General features: G+C 41.7%; 2 protein-coding genes across 6 annotated transcripts in view; one reads left to right on the top strand and one right to left on the bottom strand.

Annotated features, from left to right (window-relative positions):
* LOC139462290 (zinc finger protein 721-like) overlaps positions 1 to 18,385 on the bottom strand; it is a 26,988-nt gene continuing 8,603 nt past the window's right edge. The window contains exons 1-2 of one of the 4 annotated variants that reach the window (XM_071243913.1): positions 16,609 to 16,683; positions 1 to 7,203 (exon numbers count right to left, since the gene is read on the bottom strand). In XM_071243913.1, coding sequence (XP_071100014.1) covers positions 2,664 to 7,016 — 4,353 coding nt within the window. In that variant the 5' untranslated portion in view covers positions 7,017 to 7,203; positions 16,609 to 16,683 and the 3' untranslated portion in view covers positions 1 to 2,663. Of the gene's footprint in view, positions 7,204 to 16,134; positions 16,385 to 16,608; positions 16,684 to 18,385 lie in introns of those variants that run through there. The other 3 variants (XM_071243912.1, XM_071243911.1, XM_071243914.1) reach the window with 3 other exon arrangements.
* The window catches only part of LOC139462291 (PHD finger protein 23B-like), a 26,654-nt gene continuing 24,759 nt past the window's right edge, over positions 16,491 to 18,385 (top strand). For both annotated transcript variants that reach the window (XM_071243915.1, XM_071243916.1), the window contains exons 1-2: positions 16,491 to 16,900; positions 17,286 to 17,326. In XM_071243915.1, the coding sequence (XP_071100016.1) occupies positions 16,792 to 16,900; positions 17,286 to 17,326 (150 nt within the window). In that variant the 5' untranslated portion in view covers positions 16,491 to 16,791. The remainder of the gene's footprint in view (positions 16,901 to 17,285; positions 17,327 to 18,385) is intronic.

The raw sequence follows: 18,385 nt of genomic DNA on the forward strand, positions 1-18,385 counted from the left end.
TCAAAGTAACCCATTCAGGCCCAGCACATAACTATCTCAAAGTAACCCATTTAGGACCAACGCATAACTACCGGTATCTCAAAGTAATCCATTCAGGCCCAGCACATAACTATCTCAAAGTAACCCATTCAGGGCCATGGCATAACTACCAGTATCTCAAAGTAACCCATTCAGGCCCAGCACATAACTATTTCAAAGTAACCCTTTCAGGCCCAGCACATAACTATCTCAAAGTAACCCATTCAGGCCCAGCACATAACTATTTCAAAGTAACCCATTCAGGCCAAGCACATAACTATTTCAAAGTAACCCTTTCAGGCCCAGCACATAACTATCTCAAAGTAACCAATTCAGGCCCAGCACATAACTATCTCAAAGTAACCCATTCAGGCCCAGCACATAACTATCTCAAAGTAACCCATTCAGGCCCAGCACATAACTATTTCAAAGTAACCCTTTCAGGCCCAGCACATAACTATCTCAAAGTAACCCATTCAGGCCCAGCACATAACTATTTCAAAGTAACCCTTTCAGGCCCAGCACATAACTATCTCTAAGTAACCCTTTCAGGCCCAACAGTATACTATTTCTCAAATGGCCGAGGAACGCCATTGCCTTTATTGAAACACTGACAACTTTTAAATGCCATATGTAATGAGTCTGAGAAGCCATGCTTGATACACTTCCTCCGATACCGTCCCCTTCAAATATATAAAAGCTAAATGATCCTACATCATTCAGTGTCTACCTCTACAAGTGATTTGGCAAATATAAGATTGTAGCACTTTCATAAATAAATAAGTTTTAGAGTTCTAGATTAATATCCAACTGACATCTTGCGGCGCCTTAGACGACAGGGCCACCCGTGACCCTCATTGTAATAGAAATAAAACAAATTCAAAATTGATAGAAAACATTAGTTTGATTGAGGTGAGGTTTACTTGCACTATGTCACGTGACTTTCATCGAATCGGAAAAAGTGTGCGCCTTCCTGCTTAGAAGCTGGGATAAAAGGGACTTAATATGCCTCTCAGAAACCCACGTGCAGCCTGTCTTGTTCGTGGCGGGACATAAGGAATTTATTCTCCCGCTAAGAAATATATTTCCCTCCAAGGCAGGATACATAGTGTTTAATCAAGATCAAGTGAACAAATCAGATCCAGGGATGAGAATGGATATTTTACTTTTCAGCTGAAACTTCTTTGCAATGGAGTGTGGTCCATAATTTGGGGGTGTTTATGAGGGAAGCCATCAGATTTTCACAAATTTGTGGTCACTAAAATTTGCGGATCCACGGAAGATTCTCATCCCTGCAGATCTCATCATTCATCACATCTCATCACATGGTGGTATGATAAATGACTTTATGTCTCTCATCACCCGTGAATACATGCAGACAATTTACCACGTAGCAGTGATATATCTGTCTTTCTTCAACTGACACAATGAGAAGTCTACATAACTTCCGGACATCACATGACCCTTGCATGAACGTTGTACGAAACCTACGATTGCCTGATATTGCCAATTATCTATTTTCCACAAATTTCATGTGGCTGTTTATAACTCACGGAAGTCAATGAACCCGACCCCATGAGAGAACCCTACGATTGCCTGATATTGCTGTTCATTATCTTTATTCCACAAATTTCATGTGGCTGTTTATAACTCACGGAAGTCAATGAACCCAACCCCATGAGAGAACCCTACGATTGCCTGATATTGCTGTTCATTATCTTTATTCCACAAATTTCATGTGGCTGTTTATAACTCACGGAAGTCAATGAACCTGTGCCTTGCCTGTAGCAATGTGTAGAGAAGATGGCAAAAAGGCTGTGGCACACGTTGCACAAGAAATATTGTCGTGTCCAGAATTTGAAATAATTCAAAAGCCCAACTAGACAATGGGGCAGGTGACCCATAAGTGTTGCCTGCCCATCTTCAAAGTCACCTGCCAACATTCAGGCATTATGAATACTGAAAAATGGCGTCCTGATTCGGTTGAAATAATGCAAACGAATACTTGAGATAGAAAAGAGTCATCAGAAGATGACAAATTCCCCCAGCAAAAGGCACAACTTCATGTGCCAAGTTTGGATGAAAATGTTTTCACAGTTTTCAAGTTATGCTCCGGAAACAAAATACAGACAGACGGACCTGGTGATGACAATAATAAATCTGAATAAAATTGAGTGAGTGAGTGAGTATGGTTTTACGCCGCTTTTGGCAATATTCCAGCAATATCACGGCGGGGGACACCAGAAATGGGCTTCACACATTGTACCCATGGCGGGAATCGAACCCGGGTCTTCGGCGTGACGAGCGAACGCTTAAACCACTAGGCTACCCGACCGCCCCTCTGAATAAAATTGAATACATAAGTAGTCTTAACAGTTGGGAAGGTTGAGGAAAATTTCATGCAGCCCAATAGAAATGTTATCAGCCATGGGCAGGCAGGCAGGTGGTTTGGACACTGGTCTTGTTTGTGATGAATGTGAATGCTTATTGGTTTGAGCACTCACTGGTTTCCCTCTTGCTCGAACCAGGCCATGTCTTAATTCACTGGTTAAAAATAGCATCTACAAGCCAATTCGACTGCATGTATTCAGAGGTGATCACAGGATAACTATTGACGACGACTTATCATTGGATGAATATGGGTACTAATACTCAATCTTAACAACAACCGTTTCCCCGTTAACATCACTCTCAGTTGTAATAATCCGCACATTATCGAGAGAGACGGCATCGAGGAAAGACGCTTGTGACACTTCTACTCCGCTTATAGAAGATACTTGTACAGGCTGGGCATCTACCACTTGACCATGTTGCCCAGCGACCATAGCCTGGTTCCAGGCCTCATGTTCCTGTATCACGGCAACCACCTCTGATGCTTCCTCTGTCGTCATGACAGTCACTCTGTCTGGTCCAGGAACTGCAGATTGTGTGTCTACAGAAGTTGTCTCCATGACAACACTATCAGCAGTTTCTTCCAAGAAGTTAAGGGTTGAATCACTGCTGATATTCCTCGTCCCTTGCGGCCCTATATCACACGGTATGTGGATGACTTGAGTTCCTGCAACTGGTGCTGATGACTTGCCCAATTTGAAGTGATCGTCTTCAGACCCTAAATATACAATACTGTATTCAGCAGAATCGGGAACAACAGAGTCTAGTCCTGGCTTGTCTTGTACAGCCAGGTTAAGGAGAACTCTTTCACCCATTGCATTGTGGGACTGTTGCACAGCCTGGTCAATACATTCCTCTCCACCAGCTTCAACTGGCTCGGTTTTAATCATGGTAATTTCTGGTGCAGCAGCATGCTTTTGAGTCGATGAATACCCTTCAAAATAATGCTGTGGATGGATTACCCGTAAGTGACTTGAGAGCTTAGGTTTGCTTACAAACACTTTGTTACAGTGAGGACACTTATCATGAGCCACCTTGTGCATTTGCATGTGGATTCTGTAAGCCTTGGGATGAGGGAAAGAAGTGGAACATATTGCACATTGGTAGGGCTTGTCTTTGGTGTGCGTCTTCATGTGAATTGACAAATGTTTTGACTGTGAGAAGGTTTTCTGGCAGATTCCACACTTAAACGGTCTCTCCCCTGTGTGGAATATCACGTGTCTTTTTAACAACTGAGACGAAGGGAAAGTCTTCTGGCAAGTTTCACACGGATAGTCCTTTTGTCGTATCTCATTCTGTCTAGCAGATGTTCTGGGTACATCTACCACCTCTTTCTGCACATTTTTCTCATCAACCACTCTGCCTGAAGAGGCTTCACTCTCTTTCTCTGTAGAAGCCTCGGCAGCTTCAAGGATTATGTCAACAAGCTCCAAGGAACTTTTCACTTTCTTGCACTCTACAGATGTTTTTTCATCCATTGATGATTCAATGTGTTTTTTCTGTCCTGAATTATCTGACTCATAAGTTGTAGTCATGTTGCTCTCCATGTTGTTTTCAGTACCTTCACTGCCTTGTAAATCTTCGGAATTGGGTTCCTTTTTCACTGCAATTTCCTTACTCTTGCCACCACCAGCAGTTCCTTGCAGGCTTACCTTGCTATAACTATGTGTGAGAAACACCTCAGAGTCTCCTGCCATATCTTCCACTCTGGTATCAGACTCCATACCAGCCTCACTTTCAGAATGACCAGCCTCAGTTTCAGAATGGCCAGCCTCAGTTTCAGAATGGCCAGCCTCAGTTTCAGAATGGCCAGCCTCAGTTTCAGAATGGCCAGCCTCAGTTTCAGAATGGCCAGCCTCAGTTTCAGAATGATCAGCCTCACTTTCAGAATGATCAGCCTCACTTTCAGATTGACCTTTGACATGTTCCTTCTCATTGCCATTACACCCACAGGGGCATATCAACTTCTTATTGCAGGTTTTGCTTTCAATATGAGACTTGAAGTTTTTCTCTCTTCTGAATCTCTTCCTACAAATGTCACACCTGTACGGTTTGGGCACTTGGTGAGGCTTGCTACCATCACCACAGCCACAGGGACAATTAATTCTGAATTGGCCCTTCCTACACATCTCCACATGGATTCGCAGCGATCGAGGATGAGTAAATCTCTTGTCACATATGTTACACATGTAAGGCTTTTCCCCAGTATGTGTCTTCAAATGATCCTTCAGATGAGCACATTGAGAGAACCCTTTCGCACACACTCTACACTTATATGGCTTCTCCCCTGTGTGCATAAAGTTATGTCTCTCCAAACGCTGACTGTTAAGAAATTTCTTTCCACACAACCTGCAAACATGTGGTTTATGAAGAAGATCCTCCATCTTGTTCCGATGGTCCAGCTTCTCTTTCAGTGTAGAAAACCCCTGCTTGCATGCCCTACACGTGTGTGCGTCAGACTTGGTGTGGGTTCGTTTATGTAACTGCAGCTTTACTCTCTTGGTGTACGCCTTCTCACAGAGGTCACACTGGAAAGGGTTCTCTACGCCGTGTTGAATCTGGTGTTCCAGAAGAGCGTCCTGCTTACAGAAGCTACTGTCACATTTGTCACACTTAAAGATGTCTGGGTGACACGCTGCAATGTGCTTCTCCAGATGACTGAGTCTCAAGAACAACTCTGGACAAAACCCACATTGAAACATTGCAATGTCAGGATGGTTCTGTTTTACATGGTTGTCCAACATACGAAGACCGGTGAAACCAGTATCACAAAGCTGACACCTCACATCTTTGGATTTGGAATGGAGTTTGACATGAGATCTGTAATTGCCAAGTTTCAAAAAGCGTTTCTTGCAAATTTGGCACTGGTACGCTTCCTTCTGTTCCTGAGCATGCATGGTCATGTGACGCCCAAGAAAGACGGATGATGCAAATCTTTTGTTGCATAACTTACAGAAAAATCGTTTCTCTGCATGGGCCCACATATGGCCTTTGAGAATGGAGGCTGTGGCATATTTCCTATGACAGAAGCGACACTGGAAATTCTTGGTGTTGTTATGGTCCTCAAGATGCATTTTCATCTCAGAGATTGTCCTGAACATTCTTCCGCATACTGCACATGGAAACTTCAAGGTCACAAAATGAGTAGCCTTGTGACGCTTCAGGTTTCCTGATTGGTTGAAAGTCATCGGGCACAAATCACATTTGAATTTTTTCTCACCCGAGTGGACAATCATGTGTCGCTTGACATGCATCTCTTGGGAGAACTTTTTGTGACAGACCTCGCACTGGAACGGCTTAATATTATTGTGTTCCCACATGTGGGTCTTTAAGGCACCAATGGTTTTGTACGACTTGTCACACATAGAACATTGATATGGATTTGCTCGACTGTGGAGCTTCATGTGTCTTCGTAGGTTAGTCTGAGTTTGGAATGTGCTTCCACAACTATCACATTGATATGGCCGTGCGCCATTATGCAGCCGCAGATGCTGGTTGCGGATCCGTACAGTCTTGAATGTTTTACCACATTCGTCACAGGGAAACCTCTTGTTTGGCTCGTACACGTAGTGAATTTCTTGGTCATCCTCTTCTTCAGGCAGATTTTCCTCTTCCACGCCATCAAATGATTTCTCATCATTTTCCGTCTTTGCACTTGGTTCAGTGATGTGCAAACGGAGATTCTTTTTACTCCTTGGGGGTTCAGGTATCTCTCCATGAACACTAATCTTGTGTTCCCTAAGCTGCTTTGACAAAGGAAATCTCTGTTTACAGGTTTTACAGAAATATGGCTCCTTGTCGCGGCGGTGGATCCACGCATGAGCCTTAAGGAGCACCTCTGAGGCGAACCTCCGCTCACACATGTCGCACTGGAACGGTTTGTGTTCCATGTGGTCTGTGACATGTTCCTTTAGCTGATTGAGCTTCACAAACTGCTTGCCGCACACGTGGCACTCGTACACGATGTGGGTCAGCTTGTGCCGCTTCAGATTGCCCAGTGATGTAAACTGTTTGCCGCATATATCGCACTGGTGAGACTTCACATCAGAGTGCACAGACTTGTGACGTTTCAAATGAACAAGCAGGGGGAACTTTTTCTGACAGATTTCACATTCAAACGGCTTCTCGGGAACATGCTCCCACATATGAGCCTTCAGATAAGCCTCTGTGCTGTACGACTTCTGACAAATATCACAAGGGTAGGGCTTGGAGGTGTCATGGAGTTTTTTGTGACGGTACAGATTGGCCATGGAAAAGAACTGCTTGTGGCACACATCACACTTAAAGCGGTTCTCCAGGTTCTCCTGAATGCGAGTGTCTTGGTTCTCCAAGTGGGTTTCCATGTGTAGGCGAAGAGCTGCTGGAGACACATAGTTCATGTTACACCGGCTACACTGGTAAGGCTTCTCAGTCGTGTGGACAACGATATGTCCCGTGAGATTAGGAGCACAGGTGAACTGCTTACCGCACATGTCACACTTGACGACCTTGGCTCCAGTGTCGACAATCACCTGGACCTTCATCCCTGCGTCTGGTGTTGTGATCCTGTTGTCGCACTGCTCACACAGGAAGGGCTTGTCGCCAGTGTGAACCTCCAAATGCTCCATGTTCAAGACGTGGTGCTTGAAAACAGAACAATATGGCTGTCACTTCATTTTTCCGGCACACCACATTCCACGTAAACTTGCAATAGGTCACGATTCTTTTCCACTATTCAAATACCACATTTTCCTCAAGGTATCCATCTGAGTTATCTCCCTTCTTTTGAGCTTCTTTGTGAGCACAGGCATGAATCTGAAAATAACAATGAAACAAGCATGTTAACAAATATAAGTTAATTAATTTTGGCATTAACAAAATGTTTCAAGGCATCTGTGAAGATCAACTATTGATGGCAGTGCTTCACATGAGGCATGAATGTCTAGTGGGACTACGGAAACCGTCACGTAAAGAAAGAAAGCAAGACATGTCATGATTTTCATCTTCTCTTAGTTTTTAAGAGACATATGGGGACTTTTGGTAGTGAGGTGGGAAGGGATAAATTTTGAATTATTAAGTTATAATATTATTATTTTAATCATGACTTTGGATTCCTGTGTTCAATCTCACCTACAATCAGCTTTCACAAGCGTGAACATCAATTTGAGGTGACTGCAAATGGGGTTTAAAGTTGCATAAAAGATTATTGCACTTTAATAGCGGAGTGCGTGCGTGCGTGCGCGCATGCTCAAACTCATCTGCACTAAGGCCAGTTTTATAGTGCTAGCCCACTAAGATACCATGCCATAGTTTAACAGAGATGGACACAGTATACTAAATCCATGCTGACCAGTACTTGTTTATCCGCTTAATGCCTACTGTTAGACAGGAAACAGCTTGTAAAATCTTAAACGCTCTTAGGTATGACACGCCCGGGGATTGAACCACTGTCATTCTGCTCTAGGGTCAGACACTGGAGACAGTAATCAGTTAGAGTAAACAATTAAAACACTTAGAGCCATCATATCAGTGAATGCGAACTGAATAAAGGGAGACATCTACACATCCACTGTTCAGTCACCAACAATCAATATTAGGTCCTACACTACATAAAGCGCACTCCAGGGGTGATAACTCTTACAGACTGAGCACACTGTAACCAACTGCAAACAAATAAACAGCCTGATCGGATCTGATCTGATTCTAGACACGGCGAATTGCAGCGCCTTTGACAACTTGGCCACCCGTGCCCCCTGGTTTTTAACTTACTCAATCTCATTAAAATCAGATCTTATTTCTAGCTACCGCTAAACAAAGATCTGAGGACATCCCATCAGGGATCACGTCAGACCAACTTTGAGCAAACATTGACCGACCGATAGAAGGACTGAGAAGAAGTCGACATTAGCCAATCAGAAGGCAGCTTTCTTGTGCTTTACGGCACTAATTTCAAATTAGCGACTACACCTCGAAACATATTTTTGATAAAATTCTCGATTACAAATTTGAAACCTGAGCAAAAGAACATTCTGGAATGGCTAATAGAAGGTCTTCATTGTATGGATTTAGTCGTTAAACTCGTAGCTATTGTTTGAAATATCCCGTGTTAAAGTTTTGAGGTTGCATTATCAGAATTCACGTTCCAAATGTCACTTTCATGATCTGGTAAGCGACGCTCTGATTGGTCGGATGAAAGGTCGTTCTGACGTGACCCCTAATGGGATGTTCTCAGATCTTTGTTTGGCGGTAGCGAGAACTAAGATCTGATTTTAATGAGATTGTAACTTACTGAGTAAGAGGAGAAATTAATATATTATCATTCACCAGCTAGAAATACAAACCAGTAGGTCAGGCTAATTAGATTTTATTATCACTGGCCAGAAACAAAATAAAATTCTAGCCTACTGGGCCGGCACGACCGGTAATTTAATTCTTATTTGCTTGAACAAATAGAAAACATTGAAAACCATTGATAAAAAAAGATATTTTCATGTATTAGAATATATAGATCCTGGCAGCCAAAAAGAGGCATTCTACCTTATAGTGAGTGAGTGAGTGAGTATGGTTTTATGCTGCTTTTGGCAATATTCCAGCAATATCACGGCGGGGGACACCAGAAATGGGCTTCACACATTGTACCCATGTCGGGAATCGAACCTGGGTTTTCGGTGTGACGAGCGAACACTTTAACCACTGGACTACCCAACCGCCCCTCTACCTTATACATGTAATTGGTTCTCTAAAACAAACAAAGTTTCATGTTTTGCCCATGATAAGTGTGAATAATCAAAATATTTTCGACGTCATATTGCTGTAACTATGAAAATCATACACTGTATCCAAGTAATGTTATTACGATCAATCATTATGAATGATTGATTGGTTACCAGTGACAGATTGGTTACCCCAAACCAATGCCATGATCTATTATCAGTGCCATTAATCAATAGCGAATACTACAATATCACTTCTTCTTTCAAAATGTTCAACCACTTCTCTGATCTTTAGACTAAATAATTACCAGTTATCCAGGCCTCAAAGTTTAAATTTTTACCAAGTGGTCATATGGCTACAAGTATTTTTTACCAGGTAGCCAGTGGTAAAATCAAGAAGTCAAGCCAATATTGTAGGTAGCCAAAAGCATTTTTATCAAATAACTATTATATGTACAAGTCATAGCATTACTCTTGGAATTGTATATTAGTTGTTATTTGTGACTCGAACAATGATGCAATTTATGTTACTAGATCATAAAGGTATACCCTTGCTATCCAATAAACTTACCCTTGCTATCTAATAAACTATCAACTAAAATAAAATACTAATTTCATTAATATTTATGTATTTCGGTTCATTGTTGACTTTATGAGGAATTATTTACGAGTACAATTAGTAGCAGACATGTTTATTTTTGTGTGTACACATGTGTAGCAATAGAATTTAGTCACCACAAGATATTTTCCAAGGTAGTCATATCTCTGAATTTTAGACAGTACACAAATTGAAATTTAGGTCACATTGGCGACCGTTTAAATCGCAACTTTGAGGCCTGTCATCTCCAACATACAATCAATCAAGTGTCTTAACTTACAACAAAGAATTCTTCTTACTTTAAATAACGGCAAAAACAAGTTGTTTCTAGGGTTGTGTATTGGCAATACAATTGCAACATGCTATACAGGTATCAGTATTGGGATGTGTATTGCGATATACTGCAAGCGAAAGTGTTTGACACTGATTGACAGTGATCGTACATGCAGATCCTATTTTCAACACACTGAAGTAAATACTGTGATGTCAGAATAAATATGGTCAGTCACTGCCATGAGAGAAAAATCACTTCTGCGTTTCCATGGGCTCGTCAATCCATTTCGAAGAAAACATTATTTGTGAACAAATTTGTGTTGATTTTAGGTTAAACAATACAAATAATAACAAAACTTTACATTAAATTGTATATTTATATCCTAATCCTATCTCACACTATGCATGTCTTCCTATTTCTTTCAATCCTTATGTGGAAATGTGCTTGAAGTTTTACAGCTTCCAAAAACATTTCACCCAAACACATCCCAGCATCACCACGGTTACCACACAAACAAATGGGCCACGCACTCAATCTCATTAAAATCAGATCTTAGTTTTCGCTGCCGCTAAACAAAGATCTGAGGACATCCCATTACGGGTCACGTCAGAATGACCTTTCGCGAATTTTGACCTACCAATGAAATGACTGACAAGAAATCGACAGTAGCCAATCAGAAGGCAGCTTTCTTGAGCTTTACGACACTAGTTTCAAACTGGCGACTACGCTTCGAAACATATTTTGACGTATTCTCGATTAAAACCCATAACGGTAGGTCGGAATACCCCGTGTTAAATATATCGTGGTTGCATGATAAGAAAACACATTCCAACTGTCTCTTTCATGATCTGGAAAGCGGCGCTCTGATTGGTAGGATGAAAGGTCGTTCTGAGGTGACCCTTAATGGGATGTCCTCAGATCTTTGTTTAGCATAGCGAGAACTAGGATCTGATTTTAATGAATTTGGCCACGCACTATATTCCGTGCACAGCAACCTACACGACCTGATCACCTGCCACTTCATTCTCTTTCTTAGAGCTGACAGGCTAGAGGAGCTGTGATGCAGTGATAGTCGGGTGGGCATATAGCGTGTGAAATAGTATAAGTATATGAATATACAATTTAATGTACATTTTAAACTTATCCTATCTCACACTATGCATTTATTCCAGGGTTGGACAGTGGGCGCAGATATGTGAGACCGTGGAGACTACAACCGTGAGACAGACACGAGGAAGCTGGTGCTTAAAGAGTGATAAAAATACAGAACCTATAACACTGCCTTGTGTCAGAAAGACAACAACTCGTGAGTGGGTAAGAAATCCATAACAGACGATGTGACCCCTTCGTGATAGTTGGAATTAATATCATGAAATTAGGTGTAACATGTGTTACATGTTTTCATGCAGGACACTGTTACACAAAAGAACGTGTAGCTTTGAATAGAGATTAATTCAGCATACGATTTACAACAAATCCGTAACATGAGTACCCCACTCAGACACAGTATACTGACTCTTAGCTGACCAGTCCTTGTTTTAACGCCTCAATGCCAAGCGGCAGACAGGGTAACAACAAGTACTATCTTTCAACATCTTTTGGAATGGCGCGGTCGGGGATCAATCCCCGGACCTTCCCCTCTCTGGGCAGACTCTCTACCACTAGACCAACATAAGCGGGTTGTTTACAACCCAGAGAAAAGTCCTGACACGTGATATGCAAAACATCCCTGCACCAAGTCATTGACGACTGTATCCTTGCCTCGACTGGTATCCTCTCCTTTTAGCAGCTGCACAAAGCTTGTGGGGCGGTGATGATCACAAGTGTTCTAGGGCAGGCAAACTGGTCTATGTTCTCGCCGAAAACTTGGTGAAAAGCTCCACACGTGACAGAACAGAGAACTGTAGAACAGACCAACAAAAACGGCATCCGAAGAGTTCCTAACAGATAAGGGTGTATGCGCAGCCATTTCCCTGTAGAATGAGTGACGTGACCAGAGCATTACTAAGTTGATCTGTGATATCTGATGCATGGAGTTGGAAATGATGTAATTGTCAAATCTTTGTCGAGCACACTAGTAAAATGTGGCACACGATCCAGTCAATCTTCATTCCCTTGACAGTATATGCAATAGAATAAGCAGTCTTGATCATACAGTACGGTTGGTGGTCGGCTGAATGCAGGACGTCTGGAAGGCGATCATGTGTCCTCTTGGCAGAGGAAGGTCTGTATTCCACATCCTTAGATTTAGACTGGTTGTCAACATCACGCTTGTGGAATTTGTGTAAATATCAATGGAAAGCTTCCTCCAAAAGGTGAGAAGGCTGGGAACATCCGTGGTCCTTAGAGCAAAGGCTGCAACAATCACACATGTTCCTGAGGCAAGGGAGTTAACTGACTATATAAGTCCAGTTCCCATCCTTGCCGAACTAGGCAGGAATTATTTTGGCTGGACTAATGAGTCTATGCATAGTCCAATGTAAATCATGTAACAAAATCAACATCCAGGTTTGTAAACTGCTGTGCAGATTTTGGTCTATTGCAGGATTTGCAAGGCATGTGTACCGTTAACTTAGAGTCAACAGATATTTTCCAAATCTTTTAATGTTTTTAATCAAAGTGCTCACATAATTTCATGCACTTACATACTATTACTATAAAGATCTTGATTACCAATCAGATCGTCTTCACTGGGCTCCGCCATTTTGTTTGTTACAAATGCAAGTGATAGCATAGGTGGAATCTGATTGGTCAACAGGTTGGTTGGTTTTGTGTTTAACGCCGCACTCAGCCATATTCCAGCTATATGACGGCGGTCTGTAAATAATCAAGTCTGGACCAGACAATCCAGCGATTAATATCATGAGCATCAATCAACGCAACTGGGATCGATGACATGCATCAACCAAGACAGCAAGCCTAACCACCCGGTCCCGTTAGTTGCCTCCTACGACAAGCATACTCGCCTTTTACGGCAAGCATGGGTTGCTGAAGACGTATTCTACCCCAGATCTTCACGGGTCGATTGGTTAATAGGAGGGACATCATAGAAGGCACATAACTCATAATAGCCAGTGGTGGCACTACGACTGAACCAAGAAATTCCGTCCTTGTTCGGCAAGGGTGGAAATTGGACTGTTACAATCAGTTAACGCCCTTGCCTCAGGAAGATGACAATCACAGCAATGATCACGAGGATCAGTAGTGGAGTAAGTATGTCCGCAATTTTTACAGGCCAGGCGTTTATCATGTTCCATTCCCTTCCTCTTCATCCAGACTAGTTAATTAGTGTGGAAAATGTTATTACGAATGAGGAGGTAGCTCACATAAAAATAATAAACAAACAAAATTGTATTCTTTAGAACTCAATACACGTCAGGGTTAGAAATTAACACTTGCCAGCTAGCCCACAAGCCCGGGGCTATTGGTAATTCCTGTGGGCTAGTACAAATTTCCCAATTTCCCCATTGTTTTACCATTACAAGGGCATCTATCTTTACCCTGGCTTTTCAGTTTAGCTCTGATGCTACACGTCTCCGCAAGGTGACGGTGAGAAAGAGAATGATGTTGCAGGGGTAGTTAGGTGATCAAGTCGTGAAAGGTCCCACACACGGAATTACAGGTGTGACCCATTTGTTTGGGTGGTGACCATTGCAATGCTGGGATGTGTTCGGGTGAAATGTAAAGCTGTAAACTTTGTTCAAGCACATTTGCACGTAAGGATCGAAAAAAGAGAGGAAATGCATATATGGTGAGATTGGATAAGTTCACAAATTGGTTATTTATCTGTTACGCAATATACTGGAATTCAGAAAAACTATTGCAATACATATCATTTGAAAAGCCTATTGCAGTACACTGGTAATACCGTGCAGTCATAGTTGATACACAATTTTTTTAAATGTTTAAAAGAAAAAAAAAGAAAATTGATTTCATTCAATGACTGATTGGATGGAACAAAGCAATTTTGACTAAAGATATGCGATACAAATCTTGACACTACCGTTTAACAGGCAGTGAATATTCTAGGCATTTTAATGATTAAATCAATTTTTGATAGAACATTTAAAACGACAATGGATGTCCTAGAAAATGAACAGATCTGAAATCCTGACACGTGAACATGGTGAAGATTTCCCTATCAATAAGATATGTTCTACAGGTAATAGCATCTGATTGAAGGGTGGGGTCTATTTCTGCACATAACAAGGCTTGCAAAGCAACGCCCTGCCTCTTCTTAGTGATAGTAGAGGTTATCACTGGAACCAGGCCAGTGTCATCCATGTAAGCCCTGTGACCAGACGAAGCATTGTGACATGACAATGTAGGCTCAAGCAGGAGAATATTATCAAGACATGCTCAAATGGCTGACAGATAGGTGTTTCGTCTTTCTTATACTTACAAGTTTTGCATCAGACAATGGCTATCAAGAGTCAAAAAGTACCAAAAAATATTAACTTCTTGAGAAAATCTAACACTGAACTAGTCCATGACCCAGGTACCCAAACCACTCTTACCATGATTACCTGACCCTGCCTGGGTACCCACTGTAGGTCTCAAAGAATAGGGGGCAAAATGTCTGATTAGGAATTTATTTACTGGATCCCTGGCTAAAACTTTTTAGATACATGTATAAAACGATCTGAACATGAATTCACTGAAGCTGACTGAAGCTTTATCTGTACTCAAAACATATACAAGTCAGTAGGAATGCGTACATAGTCAGAGGGAAATGAGAACATTATCGACCTGTAGTGTAACCATGTAGTTTCATTGATTTGTCACTAAACACTATATCCTGTGACCAACCACCGGTCCTGGTATTATCGTGGGTACTTGTCCCAGCTCAGAAGACCCACCAGTGAGCGCAGACCTCAAAGTAGCAACCATTTTGGTGGCCAAATGCGACTTAAATCTATGATTGGCAAACTAAATTTATTTACTGTTCAACACTTGGCTACCTAAAAGTCAACATAACTGGTGACAATATTTGTTGGCTCCTTAAAAAATTTGTTTCACTCCTAAAATATTCATGTTAGAAACCGCTTGGCTCCCTAACACAAAAAAAGGAACTTAGAGGTCTGTAGGGGAGGTCCTGTGACAAATATAAAAACCCTGTGAACAATCCAGTGACTGATATTGTGAGCAACGCTGACCACACAATCCATCTGGCCGCATCTTGAGACCAGCACAGTTGCCGGGAAGATCCAGGGTAGAATAGGTCTTCAGCAACCCATACTTGCTGTATAAGGCGACTATGCTTCTCGTACAAGGCAACTAACGTGATCGGGTGGTCAGGCTCGCTGACTTGGTTGATGCATGTCATCGATCCTAATCTTGTGGATCGATGCTCAGGATATTAATCACTGGATTGTCTGGTCCAGGCTAGATTATTTACAGACTGCTGTCATATAGCTGGAATATTGCTGAGTGCGGCGTTAAACAACAAACCAATCAACCAGCACAGGTCGCTGGCCATCTCTTGTAAAGCACAAACCCCACCGGCCTTGCACTGTAGGAAGGGTGCGTCATGTAATCAAAAGAACACTCATTCTTTTAGGCTTCGAATGGGAACAAACCTTTTCGGGATCAAGGTTAAAATTGCTCCCCAGCACTAGGCCTTGTAAGCAATGTTGAAAAACACCTAAATTGAATGGGGGTGTCAACCTGTATGACTTCATTATCATGGCCATCACCAGATGGTTTCCCTGCCAGTGGTTTATCTGGTAGCCCACACTTTACTAACTACAGGGTGTCATAAAATTGTTAGATTATTGCTGACTGTGGCAAAAACAATGTCAAACATTGGAACATTATAGAATTCTATTTCGGGTGAGTGTCAAATATTTTCTTTGCCTGAGAACATATCATGCATCAATGAAATCCCAGTGAAGTCTGTAACTTTACTATATTACGAGTATATGACAATATATGACCAAGAAAAAACATTCATCACCAATAGGCAATACACTAATCCTTATTTATTTTAGCAGCATAATATAAATAGAACTAGAAATAGGCCTATCGCCTAGATCAGCCTAGTCAAGACGGTAAATAATTTTCAGTTATATTGTAGTGATGTGCTCTGTCAGTATGACGCGCTGTCGATGATCAACAGGTCATATAAAAGCAAGCCAAATAGCATATAGGGTTAGACCCACCATTGAACTCTCTAAAGAGACCTGAAGACTGCCGTACACATGTGTTGCGCGCCATTGACCGAGCTCTTCGAATGCGAGGCTGAACACAAAAGTCTACTGGCCATAGGTCAATAAAGGTTTTGTTGTTTCACAAGTGAGCATTACCATTTCTCAGTTCAAACAGACACTGTTGTAACCATGATCATGGCTTGTTTAGTATTCCGACATCACATGCGACATTAGCAAGGAATGAAGAAATGGGGGACATACATAAACCATGACAACACAGGCCCTATCAATCAAGCCGCGTCACTAGCCCCGCCCACATATCCCAACATGCTTCTATGCGATCAATGACGTATCCAAGATGGATTCCCTAAAGCTCGCGAAGGAAGCAACCATTCGACCATCAATTTCCATGGTTTTTAGAAGCATGTGCGTGAAAATACTGTTTCGTGCAACTTCTACGGGTGGTAATGGATCAGATAGTATTACCTGTGATCTTCAGAAAACTTCGTTTCGTTTGCAGAGCATGATAGATGATGAAGGTGGTATCGGTTGATAAATGACGTAATGACCTTGCCGGTATGCAAATTAGAAAGGTCGGGGTCACTTGACTATGCAGATTCTGGATGTCGTGACCTGAACGAAACGGAATCATAGCGTTGAGTTGACTGGATGCCTGGCTGTGTAGTCGGTGACTGCAATTTGAGTGTAATTCGCTGCTGTTTACAACAATCTGTAGCGGTGGATTTCCCTTCCAATATGACAGAAGAAGTATTCAAAGGTATTTACTTCATATTTCAGAGAAAATATTTGTATTTGGACGGAACTAGCCGAGAAAACCACAGACAGATTGAGGAACAGTGAGAACTGGCCAGCCGAAAGCAAAATCATATTGTCGAGTGGAGAATCGTTTCAGCACACGGCTACACTGTTCGTAATTTCTGGGTACAGTTGTGGTTATATGTCAGATACATCTGTTTTACTGTTATTTCTTCCAGTCTTTACGACAGATTTCGTTTATAGTTCGTGAAATCGGTCTAGGACATGATGTCTGTCCTCGTCCCTTGCTTGTCAGTGGTTGGGTCATGTTCCCGTCAAGCTCACAATGAACTATCTGCACAAAATGTTACTGACGTTTAAATGTATGTGATTTTTGTATTTTTCAGCTCCACGGAACAAACGGAGGTCATTACAGTCAAATTCTGAGGTAGGTGTAGCTTCCTTTAACTGTAAATCGGTTTCAAACTAGCTGTACTTTGTTGAATAGCAAGATGGCGGATATCTTACTCCCTCAACTTGGTCGAAACCTTCAGTGGTGACTGCGTCAAAATGGACCAGCGCAAATGAGATCTTTCAGCGTTTTATGTTCATTTGATAAAGTATATCGGATATTTACTAAAGTCGAATGTTGTGTTGTTTTGGTTGAGTGTTGGTTTCCTGGACAAAGATTCATATTTGCATTATATGATGGTGTAACTAATTATCCTGGATTGGTGGGTCATATCTCGATTTTTATGTCGACAGTCGTTTTTGTAAAGTTGTTTTATTCCATTTTGAGTTTGTTAAATGAATATCGAGACAGTAACGTGCTGATAAGTGGTGAGACTTTGACATTTGTGAAAGTTGTTTTCGGTGTCATTGAAGTGCTTCACGGATCGTCTTATATCTCGGATCGCGTATGTTGTTTGATGGGAACAAATTGTGTGATAGGCTTAGAAACCGAAACATGAGACACTAGTCCAAGATAATGTAGAAATTATTTGTAAGTAGGTCTACTGGAAGTGCAAACGTCAACTGGATAGACCCCCAAACAAATTCATTGTTCTAGTGACGAAATCAAACCAGTCGTTTTGTCAGGATTAAAAGAATACCATTTCAAGAGTGTGTATAAGCAGTTGTTTGACAGTGTCATTGTAAGGAGCGATGTTAGAGTTAATTACGTCGTCGTAGATAAAAACTTTAGGCAAGTGCCCCATTTATCCCGCTTCCCGGAAAGTCCCGGCACAAGTCCTACTATAGTTTCCACTGTTCATGAAAGAACAGTTTTAGGATTGTTTGAGTGATGTATGTGAGACAAGACTTTCATGTTATTCACAGTAGATCTACTCAAAAATACATGTCTGATGTTGATTGTAATTACGTGAACACCATGTCAAATTGTTGCTCCCTCTACTACTCGCCTGTCACCAAACAAGATGGCGGACAGCTGTGTGAATATATAATGAGATGACGTAGTGTAAACAAATGGAGGGGTAGATGGGGAGGG

Source organism: Haliotis cracherodii, unplaced genomic scaffold (assembly GCF_022045235.1).
Source record: "Haliotis cracherodii isolate W230 unplaced genomic scaffold, xgHalCrac1.p SCAF_15, whole genome shotgun sequence".
NCBI classification, from domain to species: Eukaryota; Metazoa; Mollusca; class Gastropoda; order Lepetellida; family Haliotidae; genus Haliotis; species Haliotis cracherodii.